This window comes from Fukomys damarensis, unplaced genomic scaffold (assembly GCF_012274545.1).
Source record: "Fukomys damarensis isolate Sample0158 unplaced genomic scaffold, DMR_v1.0_HiC HiC_scaffold_9, whole genome shotgun sequence".
Lineage (NCBI taxonomy): Eukaryota > Metazoa > Chordata > Mammalia > Rodentia > Bathyergidae > Fukomys > Fukomys damarensis.
In genome coordinates, this window is record NW_022900921.1 from 28,368,518 (window position 1) to 28,383,332 (window position 14,815).

The 14,815-nt window shown below is 52.3% G+C and overlaps 2 protein-coding genes across 5 annotated transcripts in view; both read left to right on the top strand.

Moving 5' to 3' along the window:
- The window catches only part of Grk6 (G protein-coupled receptor kinase 6), an 18,021-nt gene extending 11,591 nt beyond the window's left edge, over positions 1 to 6,430 (top strand). For 2 of the 4 annotated variants that reach the window (XM_019207199.2, XM_010622052.2), the window contains exons 14-16: positions 833 to 970; positions 1,050 to 1,184; positions 1,844 to 6,430. In XM_019207199.2, the coding sequence (XP_019062744.1) occupies positions 833 to 970; positions 1,050 to 1,184; positions 1,844 to 1,897 (327 nt within the window). In that variant the 3' untranslated portion in view covers positions 1,898 to 6,430. Of the gene's footprint in view, positions 1 to 832; positions 971 to 1,049; positions 1,185 to 1,366 lie in introns of all 4 variants that reach the window. The other 2 variants (XM_019207200.1, XM_010622054.3) reach the window with 2 other exon arrangements.
- A 66-nt stretch (positions 6,431 to 6,496) lies between these two features.
- Positions 6,497 to 14,815, top strand: part of Prr7 (proline rich 7, synaptic) — a 9,786-nt gene continuing 1,467 nt past the window's right edge. The window contains exons 1-2 of the mRNA XM_019207190.2: positions 6,497 to 6,655; positions 14,427 to 14,813. Coding sequence (XP_019062735.1) covers positions 14,660 to 14,813 — 154 coding nt within the window. The 5' untranslated portion in view covers positions 6,497 to 6,655; positions 14,427 to 14,659. The remainder of the gene's footprint in view (positions 6,656 to 14,426; positions 14,814 to 14,815) is intronic.

The window sequence follows — 14,815 nt, forward strand, 5'->3', positions numbered from 1 at the left end:
GGCTAAATCCCTGGCCCTTTTTTTTTTTTTTTTTTGTTTTTTGGGGTTTTTTTTTTTTTTTTTGGTACCAGGGATTGAACACAGGACCTTATGCTTGCAACTCACTCAAGGTGCCACTGAACTAAATCCCCAGCCCTCCCATATATATGTTTTTGTTTGTTTGTTTTTATACCAGGGATCAAACTGGGGTCCTTGTGCTTGCAAGGCAGGCAGCAGAACCACTGAGCTAAATCCCCTGCCCCTCCCCATTATATTTTAAGTGACAACCTTAATAGGATTTAGAAAACAATGCAAAGGTGGAAAAGGTGAATGTCTCCCTTCTGAGGCTCAGGTGACCTTCCAACAGGGGGCCGGGGAGGTAGTGGAGGACTATTCCTGTCCTCTCGATTGGTTATGAGGGGACAGAGGAGGCCAGTGGACATCCTAGAGTGGGGACCCATTTGCTGTAGGTCCTGCATGGGGAACCAGCAGAGTTTCAGCCTGCACTTTCTTCACCACCCACACACCTGGGCAGCCTTGTGCAGTGCAAGGGGCAGGGGACAGCTCAGGTCTCTGCAGCATCATTTAGTCATTGAACAGTGAGGTATGATCCCAGTATGTGGAAGAGGATCTGGAGAGAAAAGTTAGCCTCAGACAGGAGAGACTGTTGTGCTTGGGAAGTACATGAGACGCTTGGCTGCTGACTCCAGATCAGATTCCACAGGTGTCAAGGCAGCACCAGGCCAAGAGCCAGAGTGATACTGGGCTGAGCTACCTTCCTGTCTGTGTGTACACACGCTTGTGCACCCACATTTGTGCTTTCCTATCTGATGACTGCATTTGTCCCCTCTAGCCCCAGGCTATTTATTGCAAGGATGTTCTGGACATTGAACAGTTTTCCACCGTTAAGGGTGTAGAACTAGAGCCAACCGACCAGGACTTCTACCAGAAGTTTGCCACAGGCAGCGTGCCCATCCCCTGGCAGAATGAGGTAGGACCTGCCACGCTGGTGAGATGGATTCCAGGGGACATCCTTGGAGCAGCTCTCACAGGTACCTGTTCCTTGGTAGATGGTGGAGACTGAGTGCTTCCAGGAGCTGAATGTCTTTGGGCTGGATGGCTCAGTTCCCCCAGACCTGGACTGGAAAGGCCAGCCGCCTGCACCACCCAAGAAGGGGCTACTGCAGAGATTCTTCAGCCGCCAGGTAAGCTCTGGCAGTACCCTACCTGGGCTCCCAGCCTGGCTCCAGGGGATGGTGGGTGGAAGGCACAGCTGGTGCCTGCCTGTGCTGGGAGTGGACACGCTCCAGCCCTGCCAGCAATACCTAGGGTCTCTGGCCACATTCCCCTCCCCTGGCTGGGCTCATGGCCTCTTTTCTCTTTCCAGAGGTGAGCAGTGTGGGCTCCCCATGGGTTAGCCTCGCTGCCCAGCCTTGGGGAGCCCCAGGCAGCCCTTCAATGGCAGAGGCAAGATGTGGGAGAAAGAAGTCTGGTGCCCGCCCCCCCATACCCCTCCCCACTGCTGCAGTTCCCTGCACCCTGGCCCCTTCAAGCTGTCAGCCTTGCTTAGCTGTTTGTCTCCCTGTACCCAGCGCCTATCCAGGGCCTCGACAGAGGCCTTGCCCTAGCAGATTCTGGGATCTCCCTAGTCCCCCTTAACTTAAATCAGTTGCCAGAAGCCTTTGCTCTGATGCCCACTCATGGGTGGCCTGAGTTGCTTCTCCAGGTCCCTCATGGGGAGCTCTTTTCCCAGAGCATGAACCTGGGTGGCATCTGTCCTGTCCGGGCAGTCCCATGCAATGTCACTGGTGTTTAACAGCACTCGCTCTGCCTCTTTCCCTCCATGTCTTCCCTGTCCCTCCAGGATTGCTGTGGGAACTGCAGCGACAGTGAGGAAGAGCTCCCCACCCGCCTCTAGTCCCCAGCCTGAGGCCCCCACCAGCGGTTGGCGGTAGCAGCTACTCCAAGTGCTATTTACAGTTTTGCACAGTGGTCTTCCCCATTGTCCACTCAAGTCATGGCCTAGGGAACACAGCCAGAGTTGTCCCCAGTATCCTCTGGCCCTCAGCCCTTGGCTTGGCTGAGTTTGACAAAGTCTGGGCCATCCCTGGGACAAAGGTGCATCCCTTTAGCTCTTCTGTGGAGCTCTGGGATTTCTGTATTTATGTATTTGTACGAATGTATATAGCAACCAGAGTGTTCTTAATTCCTACCCTAGACCTGGTGCCCTGCTTCAGCCTCCAAGGCAGCCAGCTCTGGCTGGGAGAGTTAAGAGATAGCAGAGAGGGCCAGGGATTTAGCACAGTGGTTCTAGTGCCTGCCTTGCAAGCGCAAGGGCCCAAATACAATCCCCGGTACCAAAAAAAAAAAAGCCAATGCCAAAATTAAGGCTTCTCACACCCCACTCAGGAGGGGCAAAGCCAGATCCCCGAACCCCCAGCATTGTGCTGGCCACCACCAACCTCTGAGTAAGACTCATGCCTGTCCCTGTTTTCCTGGGCTCAGGCTGCACTGACTAGGGCCCAGTAGTATCCCTTTATAGCAATTGTCAGAGGCCCGTGCCAAGGTGTGAACAGAGATTGGACTAACCATGAGACCCATTAGTTCACTGCCCAAGCTGATCCACCTTGGTCTCCCTCTGCCTTCTAGCTCCCAGCTCACCTTGTCTCTTATGCTGGGCCCTGAAGACACCTTTTTCAAAAATGCTCAAGCCCAGGAGAGGTAGGGATGTCCTTGGCCAACTCCTGACCAACATTCCACAATTCCCTCATAAAAAATATTCACATGTGCCCAGCAATAATCTGTCCCTCCCTGTGTGTGCCCATGGGGAATGTGTGGGTGTGGGTGTGTATCTGTGTGAAGAGGGTAGGGTAAGGCTGTGCCTATAACCTAACCCCAGCCCTGGTCCTTCCCAGACTGTGCTAGCCATCCTGGTTCCCGTGTTAGGGTAGAATGGGATTACAGGACCCTGGTTTTTCCATATTTAAAGCTAATTTTTATTACTCATTTTGTCCAATGTAAGCTGCCACATGTCTGTGTGAATACAGTCCAAGCACAAACCTGGCCAGCTGCCCCACCTGCCTCTTTCTTGCTTCTGGTGTTCCAGGGGGTCTTCCTGCTTCCCTGGCCCAGCTGGAAGCAGGAATGGATTAGAGGTGGACCTGGCAGAGGAGGATAAGGGGCTGCCTTTCCAAGGGTCAGGAGTCTTTAGGACTTACTGGGAGGCAGTATTTCTAGGCAGCCAGACCTTGGTGGCCTTTGAGTTCACCCAGTGGGTTCCATTGTTTCCTAAATACATGGCATGAGAAAGAGAGCCTTGGGTACTGTAGTGTGGGTCTGTTTCTGACTGTGCTGGAGAGGCAGGCCTAGTTGGCCAGGCTTTAAGCTATCTAAGGCCAAAATGATCTGGCTGCCAAATGTGAACTTGGGAGTGGCCTGGGGAGCCAAGTGGGAGCTGCTGTTCTAAACACCTGCTACAGATCTTTCTTTACTTGGCTGCCTGCTATGGGCTGGTGCATGTGCATCCCTCTCTTTTGTCCTTGATACATTAAATGTAGATGAGCAAAAGACCTAGAGAATGATGATACTGGGGAAAAGGCTGTGGCAAGGTTGGGAAGAAACTGGCCACTTGCACATCAAGGCAGGTTTTCCAAAGGTAGCTAGCTGGGCCTTGAAGGAGAATCCTCTGGAAGACAGGAGAACCACTTAGGCATTTGGGGTTAAGAGATGTTTGATCACAAATTTTCCCCAGACTTTACAAACCTGTCACTGCTAAATAGCTTTCCAGTGTCCCCAGCTCCTCCCAAGAATGTCTTGTTACTACCATAAAGGTTGTTTGCCTCTGGGCCAGGCACATAGGGCTGCAGAAACCACATGAGTTCTGTAGTTGCCAGTTACAGGTTCATGTCCCCGTCTGGCAGCTTTTTAAACCTTTCTCGTCTAGGAAGACAAGTGTGATATTCATTGCCTTGCAGGGCAGCTCTGAAAGTCCACTGAAGCAGTCAGTGAGCCCTCTGGAACCCCTAGGTTACTGACAGGACTCTCAACTGCTAGGGGAGTGGTTGCTAAGTACCAAGTTGGGCAACAGTCTTAAGAGCAGCCTGCAGGTACCTAGCACCAACTTTGTAGTTGGTGCTAATGTGTGGAGTGCTTTCTCCCTCTTTGTATGTGGTGATGGGGTGGGGTTGCTCAAGGCCTTCCAGTGGGTTGAGTGGTCACCGCAGGGTGAAAAAAGCTAGTTGATCCTACCCATGAGGTTGAAGTTTGAAGTGCATTTGTCTGTGCTCCAAATTCTGGGGTTGGGGTGAGTGTCACATAGGTATTAAGTTGCAGAGGCCAAAGCTGTCCCTGGGCAGGTGTGCCAGGTGAACATGCAGGGCCCTGAGGCACCCATACCCTTCTCTCATGTGCCCCCTTGTGTGAGGAAGGCATCCAAGGAACTTCAATAGGGTTAAATCTTAAATCTTTGGCAGAGGAAGCTCCCAGAATTAATTTCCCAACAAGCTTTTACTAAACTCACCTCCTCCCTCCCCAGCACTATGGTGGGAGCTGGGCACACAGATGGAGACCAGGCCCCTGCCAGCTTGGAGCTCAGTCTGGTAGGCAGGCAGACGTGGGAACAGTGGCACCCAATGTGATCAGCACTGGCAGAGAAGGTTCTAGAGTAGTGGGGGTTGGGGGCTGCAGCAAACAGGAGGCCCCTTGGCCATGAAGGTGTCTTAGTTGGTGCTGTGTAGGACACAGGCCAAATAGATGATGTAGAGCTTCTTGTGTCTTAGGATGACTGAGCATGGGGTAGAGGTGGGATGGAAAAAAGGAGTGGCCACAGCTCAGGTCAGTGAGCTGAAACCAGCTTTGAAAGCCATGTTAAGGGTACAGGGCCTCATCTGGACAGTTGGGGAGTCCCTAAAGGGTTTTATCAGGATGTCTATCCCAGGATCTACAAAAATACACACCTCCCTACTCTACATATGGTTTAGATGGCGCTGGGTTTGCACCCCTGCATACAGTATACCACATATATGACCCAGATGGAAATGTTGCAAGAGATGGAACAGCCTTCTAGCCAACAGTGTTAAAGGACATAAGCTCAGATAGGAAGGGCCAGAGGGTTGAGTGTGGCAGCTCATGCCTGTAATCCCAACTACATAGGAGACAGAGCAAAGAATGTAGCTATGTGGAGGCCCTAGGTTTACTCACCAGTACTGGCGGTGGCGGGGGTGAGGTCTCGTGGTGTTAGTTGCTAACTGCATCTCCAGAGTGTGATCAGCAAAAGCAGAATTGCATTCCTGTCTTGGCAACATCGAGTTGACTCCAAGGAGTCCCAGTGGTCAGGCTAGAAACGTGTCCAGCACCTATTGGGAGAGCAGAGTATTTGGTTTCAAAGGCCCAGCATGATAGCACCCATGTGGGACAATGATTCTCCCAATTAAATCTGCTGTAATGTACCTTAAGAAAATAGAATGGATACTGGGTGGCTATTCAGAACATATCCCCTCCCCAAAGGTGTGGCCACCTGGATTGGTTCACTGATCAGCCAAATGAGTCCAAAACAAAAAAAGTTACGTGTTTATTGGTTTGCTAGTTTTTGCAAACTATTGGGTAACAGTTCTTTTTCCTCTGGAAATAATAGGTGGCCTAGAGCTGTGGAGCTTGTCTTTGCCACCTCTTGTCAAAATGATGCAGACACAGAAAGAAAAGAGAGAAGCAGATACATACTTGATGTTGCTGAAACACCTAGAACCAATTGTGACAATCTCCAAACTTGCCAGTTAATTGTGCCCTGTGGGCTCAAGCCTATTTATTTTAGGGTTCCATGCTTTGCAATCCAAAATGCTCCAGCTGATAGTATGTTAAGAGGGTGTTTTTTGAAAGATCATCCTAAGAGCCATAGAGAGGTTGGTGTAGAAACAACTCAGTTAAAAGACCAGGACAGCTAGGTTCAGAGTGGCCTCTTTAAGAAGACCTCAGGGTGGGTCCCTCTGTAGGGGTCATCTCTGTTCCCTGGGGCATGTTCTTGGGGTCAAAGCACTAGGTCTCCTCCTGGTTCTGTTTAGGCACCAGGTGATGTATGCCTGATGGGGAGACAAAGGGTGCGGGCATGAATTGGGAGGGAACCACAATGGAGTGGCTGCAGGCTCAAACCCCTGCCCACTGCGTGTGTGCAAAAGACTGTCGGAATGTGGCCGGGTCCTCGAGGTGTAGACAGCTTTCCAGGCTGAGCTGTGTGTGTATCGGGTTCTTCACCTCAGCAGCTGCTTGGCTGAATATCCAGTGTGTGTGACATGTGCTTGGGTCTGCTGGTGTGCCCCCGGCCGAGCAGCCTGTCGCCAGGATGCGTGTGGCATATGTATTCCCTGTGCAGGATGCCCTGAGGGTGTAAACTTGGCGCCCTTGTGTACCAGTTCTGGGCGCGGCAGGTGGATGCTTAGTCCCACGCACCCCTTTCCCTCCAGGGGTTTAAACTAAACATTTCTTCTTTTAAAGTGGTATTTTGTCATAATAACAGAAACGCGCGTCCCGTGCCTTCAGCCCCGCGCTCGGAGCCGCTTTCGCTGCCGCCGTCTGCTCCCTGGGGCAGCCGCAGCTACCGCCGCCTCCCACAGGCCGAGGACTCTGTCCGCTGGGCCGCTCGTCCCAAGGCAGGAGGACGAGCTCGAGGAGGATGCCTGGGCCCGTGAGTACCGCGGCGGCTGCGGGTTGGGCAAGCTGGAATGCGGGTGGAAGATGGTCCCAGGGCTGAGCCCCTCCCCACGGGCAGCTCTGTGCCCTAGCGGGCGGAGTGTGGGGGGGTCGCCGCCTTGGACCCCCGCCTCGGACTCGGGTAGACCCTCCCCCAGCCCACACTGTAGGGAGGGTGAAGGAAGGAGGGCGCCAGTGAGCGAGGGAGCCTGAGCTGGGCGCGAGCAGCCGCCAGTTCGCTTGGAAACGGTTGCCACAGCAACGGGGTTGCGCTCCCCGGCGACGCCCCCTCCCCCACCCCACGCGGGGCCAGAGCTGGGGGGCACGGGGAGAGGGGTAGGGGAATGGGGCTAATGTCCCTGTGGCCGTCTGGGTGTGCCTGCCTCCACAGCCCGTCGAAGGTGGGGGTTGGGGATGAGCGGCTCCGTGGGCACGAGCTGGCTCCCACGTGGCTGCAATCGTTGCAGCAGGGCTTCTAGGGTGGCTGCAAACGTGGAGGCGGCCCAGACCCTAGGATTGCAGCGAGAGGAAGCGGCACGGAGGCTGGATCTGGTGTCTCTATCCCATATCCCCACTACCACTATTACTCCCCAGGGCTTTCTCCCATCCCTTTCCTACATGGCTGAGTTGCGTTTCCCAGAGGCCATATTCCCACCAGGGAGAGGGGAAAAAACTTGACTCCTTTCACCGCTTCAGGGCCAGAGCATTGCCAAACTGCCCCATGGGCAGGAGATGGGTCGCTGTTCTGGGTTCCTAACCACCATTCTCCAGGGCGGGGTGGAAGTGAGTGGGCAGGAACAGTGGAAAGGACATTGCTGACCCAAAGAAGCCGAAGCCCTGGCCAAATGGGAGACCCAGCCCATTGTCTGGTCCACAAGTGCCCCTTGTCTCAGCACAATGCCTTGACTTTGCAGGGTGGCATGCAGGTTGGCTGGCAGAAGCCACATGGAGGTGCCATCTTCCAGGGGAGCTCCTCTGGGAGGAGAATGGCCGCTGAGTCAGAGGAAATGACCTCTGGCTCCCCTCCCAACCTCCCCTCAGCAGGCAGTGTGCTGGAGAGAGAAATGCCCCTTGTGCCAGCACTCCATGGCCTGACTCAGCAGATGCCAGCCCTGACCACAGGCTTTGAATCCAGCATCCCTGAGATCACAACCACCTTTGAGTTTCCTTTCCTATCCAGGAAGGTATCGTGGTCACTAGAGGTGCCAGGTATCTGGGGCATGTGAGACCTTAGCATAAGATGTTCACAGATAGATAATGCCTGGGAAATCAGGCCTCAGTCTCCTGCAGGCAGGTGGGCTTTGGGGATTTTTCATAGGCTTTCATTCTTTTCATGTTTTGTGACACCTGAGTTGAGCCCTGTGCACCTATTATCTCCTAATTCTTACAGCAATTGTGCAAGGTAAGTTTATTATCCTCTTCTTAGAGATGGAGATTGAGGCCCAGGGAGGCAAAGTGACTTGTCTGAAGTCATGCAACCAGTAAGAGGTAGAAGCTAGGTTTCCATTGCCTGCTTCCTTGATGGCAAAGCCCATCTCATTTGCTATACACAGCTTATGTGATCAAGGTAGAAAATCCTAGAGCCTTCCAAAGGAGCATTCTTCCTTCACATTCCTCCAGTGAGGAAGTTCCCTGTCTTTCAAGCGTTAGTACACTTTTCCCTCCTCCAGCAAAATCAGCCAGATCCTCGCTGTCTCAGATGCTTTATAGGATTGTGCTGCTGCAGGCTGGCTTCCTGGCTCCCTCCATTTTCTTTCTCTGGCTGAGATCAAGCAGTGAGGACTGCCTTAACCCCCTGGGAAATTCCTAAGTCTTTAGTCTTTGGTTCATTGGCTCTGTGGCCTTTTCACCTTTCATTCCTGGCTGTGGGAGAATAGCAAAGGTGGGCCAGGCAGTGCTGGACCCTGTGGGTACTCAGAGTAGCCCAGAGGTTGGAAACCTGAGTGCTTCCATAGGCCAGGGGCAATGGAATGAGTGAGGTGGGCCAGAGACTGCTTAATTCCAGTTGATGTCACCTTGGGTGATGTAGACTTGGTATGACCAGATTGTCCAGTTTTCAAATGAGCAAGATCCAGACCTTTATGCAAAATCTGGTTTTTAAATGATGGTAACCAAGCAGAATATTGTTTAAAAAAACAGATTGTAGGCCAACAAAATGTATCCATGAACTGTGTTCAAACTGAGGGTCACGAGTCTGAGACCTTTGGTCCATGTTAAATTGAGGGTAGGTTTTGCTAGACCAACCCCAGGCTGCATACAATGTACTGCCACGGGCTGGTTTCACAATTGAGCTTCTGCAGGATGCAAGGTGCTGGTGTTTTGTCAGTCACACTCAGCTGTATATGTTGGCCTTGAAATGTTATCATACCTCTCATCAGTTGTGCTCCCTCCTTGGCATTACTAGGCAGGTCTTGTCATCCTTTGTCCTACAAGTGAATAAACTTCAGTTCAAGTATGGGAGTAGCCAGAGTGTGATCACATGGCTCAATTAGGGCAGAAACAATTTAAACTCAGGGCTGCACCTCAGTGCTCTACACATTACATTATACTGCCCTCAACAAGAGGACCCCCCCCAAAGATAACCACACTCCCTTGCAACAACAGATAATTAATTTCCACTCTGGATGAGGTGATGGAAGCACAGGCAGCCACCAGAATGAGGGTTTACTCAAAGAATCTGGTCTTTGAATATCCTGTCCCCCTCACACACACAAAGAGAGGGAGGGAGAGAGAGGGAGAGTCAGAGCCCAGTACAGAAGACACTAGCATACACAAGGTCTTTCTGCTCACTCTGTTGTTTGTAGTTTCCCAATGTCAGGGTTGGGTTGTAGATTTTACCCATAGAACAGGGTGCCAAGCCACTACCTTAGCCTTGCTGGAAATGAGGTTATGGCCAGCTCCATTGCCTGGCTGACTTTGGGAGCTGGGATAATTTTAGTTCTCTCTGGTCTGAAGGAGTGTAAATGTCACCAGTGCCTCCCTGAAATGCCCTTCCTATCAGTGGACTTTGCACTCATCAGGGTGTCATAGCCATGTGACTCCCATGATCCTGAATAGGACCCAGCTCCTTGTTGAGGCTATATCCTTGTATCTATATTGAGAATGACAATAGCTACCTCCTGAATGTTACTTAGATCATGACTGGAAAGATGCTAGTGGCATGTAAAAGGAACACAGGATGGGGACAGTTACCTACCTCCTCCACCACATCTTCACACCACAGTCTCCTTCCTGTCTCTCTGTCCCCATACCCGAGTACCAGCAGCTGCAAGCCTCGTGGTCAAGGTTCTGCCTTGTCACCCTATATCTAAGGTTTTCTTTCTCCACAGCCCTGGGTGTGTGCTTCCAGGTCACCTTTTTCCTCTTGTCCACAGACACACGGTTCTCAGTTTGCTTATAACCCATGCTGTGAGGGCTGAATCCTGGGTCATGGCTTCTTTCTCAGTAAATGGCAGACAGTTCTCAGAAATGATTTGGATGGTGACCCAGCTCCTGAGGTGTTCCTTATCCTACAGCTAGGGCCAAACAAATGGCTTTTGAACTACCATGTGCCAGTTGATAGAGGCAGAGGCAGCCTCTGATAGACACAGGCCACTTCCAAACAGTCTATGATCACTGGGCTTCATTCTCATCCAGCCCTGGGCAGGGAAGGTGGCTTAGGAATAACTTCTCTGGGAAAATATGCAAGAGGCCAATTGGCCTTGGCAGGAGCTCCTCCCAGAAGGCACAATCTAGGTCACAGAGTGTTCCCTGGTCTAACATCTGCTGGGAATTTGTTAGATGTGCAAACTCTTAAGGCCCCACCCTAGACCTGCTGAAGGAAACACTATGGAGGTCAAAGTGGGGCCTGCTGTGTTTTGACAAGCCATTGATATAGTTTGCATGCTCACGCAAGTTTGAGAGGCATTAGTCTGAACCATGTTAAGGGTAGGACTGTCTTCTGAGGCAATAAGGAGGAACCAGAGGGTTCAGACAGGAACAGGCCTACAAGAAATGGGCAGCATGGAGAGTGGGTAGGCTGCACAGGGGTCCAGCACATGGCAAGCATAGTAATAAGGCTCTAGTTGAGAGGTGGTAACCAGGCCAGTGGCAAGAGGACCAAAGGACATAGTCAGATGAAGACACTGCACTGAGAATTTTGTGGCTAGGTAAATGATGAGCCCGTTGCTGAGATAGAGAACATAGTGGCAAATCTCTGGTTGAGAATGACAGTGGTTCTTCATGGAGAGAAGCAATGTAGTAAGTGCTCTCAGTAATGCAGCTAGGCCCTAGAATACAAGATCTGTGGCCCTTGGATGTCATTTAATCTCTGAGCCAAGTATTCTCGTCAGTCAAGTGGAAAGACTGCTTCCTAGGAGGACAAAACTCTCCGTGGTGTCCAGCCCTCAGTCAGGGAGCACCATAAGGACAAATACATCTCTGTATCCCCAGCTCAGAAGCTGCCATCATCAGAGCTAATGTCTGTTGCTCAGTGCCATGCACTCTGCAATGGATTAGCTCAATCTTCACAGTGGTTACTGAAGGAGGAAACTGAGGCAGCATGGAGGTAGAAAACACCCAGGGTCTTGCTTTCATTCCTGTGTTCCCAGTGAGTGTGGGCAAAAACTATACACAGACATATGCTCAAAAACATTACACATAACTCAAGATGGAATCCTGAGGAATGTTCACATGACCTGCAAGAAAGAGAAAACAGAAAATAAATAGTAAGATGGCAGGCTTAAGGATATGTCTGAAGGTCATGGCTGCTAACACATAGAGTTGGACATATGGCAGGTGTTTGCTACTTACAGTGTGGAGGGTGAGGCAAGTCCAGTGGTTTTAAGCAAGAGGATGTGAGTCTGAGGGGTTCCCAGGTGAGGGCAAGAACATACACACCAGGTGTGGAGCAGCAAAGGGGCATATTCTTAGTAGGCTTCAAGTTCAGTTGGTCAGTAAAGCATTTTGAAAGATCTGAGTCTTTCAGTGTTTATATATTAAGCGCCTATTGTGTACTAAATTGTTATATACTGAGTAACTAGGAAGGAGGCTACAGGCTAGATTGTAGCCCTGTGGACCTGTGGCAGCCACATAGGAGGAGGCAGTTTTAGCATCAAATCCCCACGCCTCACATTTGGCTTTGGAGCCAGACATGGTCAGAGGGCCAGCTCAGCCTTGAAACCTCATGCAAGAGATTGTCCCTCTGTGGCCAGTCTATAAAATGTGGCAATGATTCTTACCTCCTAGTTGAGGGGTGTCACATGGCACTGAGATTAGGGGTGTGGCCTGTACCAGTCTGGCCTAATGCCAGCCTAAACTGTGTACCCTCAGGGCACAAACCTTATCTTTGTTTCTGTGTTAAGCCTGGAGCTGCCCTTCATTCTGCGCAGCCCTTTGCCACCCTGAGCTAGTCCAGGGCAGCAGTGAGCTTGTGGTCAGGCACTCCAAGGCCTTATGGGAAGAATAGGAATGCACATTTTGGCTACTAACTGGCCACACTGCCCAGTTCCCCCACAGCTGACAAGTCCTTATGTACTGTGTGTTCACAACTGCTGGGCTTTTCATTTACATCTCATTTGTCACAGGGAAAGTTTGAATTCAGATGCCAACTACATCTTAGCTTTTTCCCTTATTAGATGTATGACCTTGGGCAAATAATTTCCTTCTTTCTCATCTGTCCAGTTGGCATGACCAACAGTGACTAGTTGGTCTTGGTGACCATACAAGATAATGGATGAGCTGGGCATGATGGCACATGCCTATCATCCTGGCACTTGGGAGGCTGAGGCAGGAGGATTCTGAGAGTTTGAAGCCAGCCTGTGCTACACAGTGAATTCTAGGGCAGTATGAACTACACAGTGAGACCCTGTCTAAAAAAAAAAAAAAAAAAAAAAAAAAATAGCATGGAAAGAGGAACAAGTACTGATGGTCCTTGGCAGTATTAAAACAAAACAATGGGCCAGGGATTTAGCTCAGTGCTTCCACCACCTGCCTCACAAGCACAAGGACCTAAGTTCGATTCCCAGGACCCAAAAATATAAAACAAAACCAAAAAAACCCACCAGAACCCTTATTTTGAGACAGGGGTTTCACTGTTGTCTTTTTTGGCCCCAAACTCTTGGGCTGAAGTGATCCTCCTCCCTCAGACCCCCCCCCCGCCAAGTAACTGGGACTACAGGCATGTGCCACAGGTCTGGCTCTTGACACCTTTCTACTTCAGCTAAACCCATTTACCCCCTAGCCCTATAAGTGCCTTTCTGACACATAACTGCTCCTGGCCTACTAAGCAGGGGGACCTCTAGTTAGTGCTAGTTTTCTCTGAACATTCCTGTTCCTAAGGGCTCAGCAAAAGGAGAACAACAGATTTAATTAACTCTCAGTGACTGGCAGCATCGTGTTTTTATCTGGGCTTCGTCACCATGGCAGCCTCATGGCAGGGTTGTGGAGGGGGCGGGCAGAGCTATTGTTCCTGCCATTGTCTGTTCTGGAACGCAGGCCTGGAGAAAAGGACTGGCACGAGCACCAAGTGGCGCATGGCTGAAGGCAGCCACGGAGTCAGGCAGCAGCCATCTGGGGAGAAGGTGGCATGGCCTGGCATCCTAGCTTGGGGCTCAGGCTGACTGTGAGCCTCCAAGCTGAGTGTTTGCCTGCCTTCCCATGCTGAGGGCAGGAGTTCCCTGGAGTTTTTGAACGAGGCCCAAAAAATAGCTCAAGCAGCAACGTCCCCCGTCCCACTCAGGATAGGATTTTGTGGCTAAGCTTGAGTTCAAATTAGGGTCTGCCACCTGCCATCTACACAACTCCTTGCTCCCCTATTCCTGTCTGTATGCCCCAAAGGTTGTAAGTTAAAGTGCCTGGTATAAAGCACCCAAGAAGGTCTCCTTTCTGTTCTGTGGTGATGGTGGTGAGTGACAACTGCTGCCCTTCACTACACCAAGGCAGGGCTCCCTGCTACATACCTCTCAGGATGCAGTATCACCCCTCAGCCTGGCTGTGGAGAAAGGTGGAACTAAGAGGTGCCAGTCTGGAGTGAATGAGTGAGTGCAGGATCAGGCGGGTCAAAGAAAAGCTTCCGAATCTCATCTACTTTCCTCTTTGGAGAGGGAAAGGAATTGGGGGAAGGGAGATGGAGGCCTGGAGATGGAGTGGAGGAACCAAGTGGAGTTTCATATGTGGAGGCGGGTGGAGGTGACTGAAAGAAAGGAAGAGGGCCCGGCCTACGTTCGCACGGTTCCTCAGGCGCAAACAAAGGCAGGGCCTAGGCACGCAGGGGCAGTCGGAGCTGCTGGCCCCAAGACCGAGAGGACCCGGGACAGGGCCAGTTGACCTGAAGCAGGGAGCCAGGTGGCCTGCTTGTGGGGCTGGAGAAGGCGGACCGTCCTTACGCTGCTCAAAGCAGCCACACCGACTCCAGCGCCTGGGTATCCACAGGCCTCGGAAATCAAACCATTTCCGAGCTGAGGTGGCCTATAGTTGGGGTTGTGGGTGTCGAATCTCCAGCTCGCGCTCGGCGCTTGAGCCTGGCCGCCCCGCGCCCCCTGCTGGCTCGCTTTGGGTTCCGTCGGCACCTGGGCTCCGCGGCGTTGGCGGCCGGGTCTAGAATCCGGGAAAGCCCTACCGGGGAAACCTCGGGGCATGACGTCACCTCGGTGACGTCACCGGGCCCCAGGGGAGTGCGGGGGTTCCCACGAAGGCGGATTCCCTGGAACTACGCGGGACGCCAGCGCAGGCCTGGAAGTCGTCAGGGGGCGCGGCACGCCTTACTGCGACCTGTGTCTGCCCCGCAGGTCCCTCGAGTCCCTGAGTGAAGCACTTCCACGCGTTGTCCGGCGCCATGGGAAGGTGGGGAAGCTGTCCCCCGCCGGCGCGCGTACGACTTGAGCCCCGCCGCAGGCAGCCCCTGGCCGCGGGTCCTCGAGTGACACTGGCGGCACCTGGGAGCGTGGCGCGAGCTCGAGGCCACGCAGAGGAGCCCAGTGTCCAGTGAAGCTGCTGAGGACCTACTGCTTACGCCGCCACCATGGTGATGTCCCAGGGCACCTACACGTTCCTCACGTGCTTCGCCGGCTTCTGGCTCATCTGGGGTCTCATTGTCCTGCTCTGCTGCTTCTGTAGCTTCCTGCGCCGCCGTCTCAAACGGCGCCAGGAGGAGCGACTGCGCGAGCAGAACCTGCGC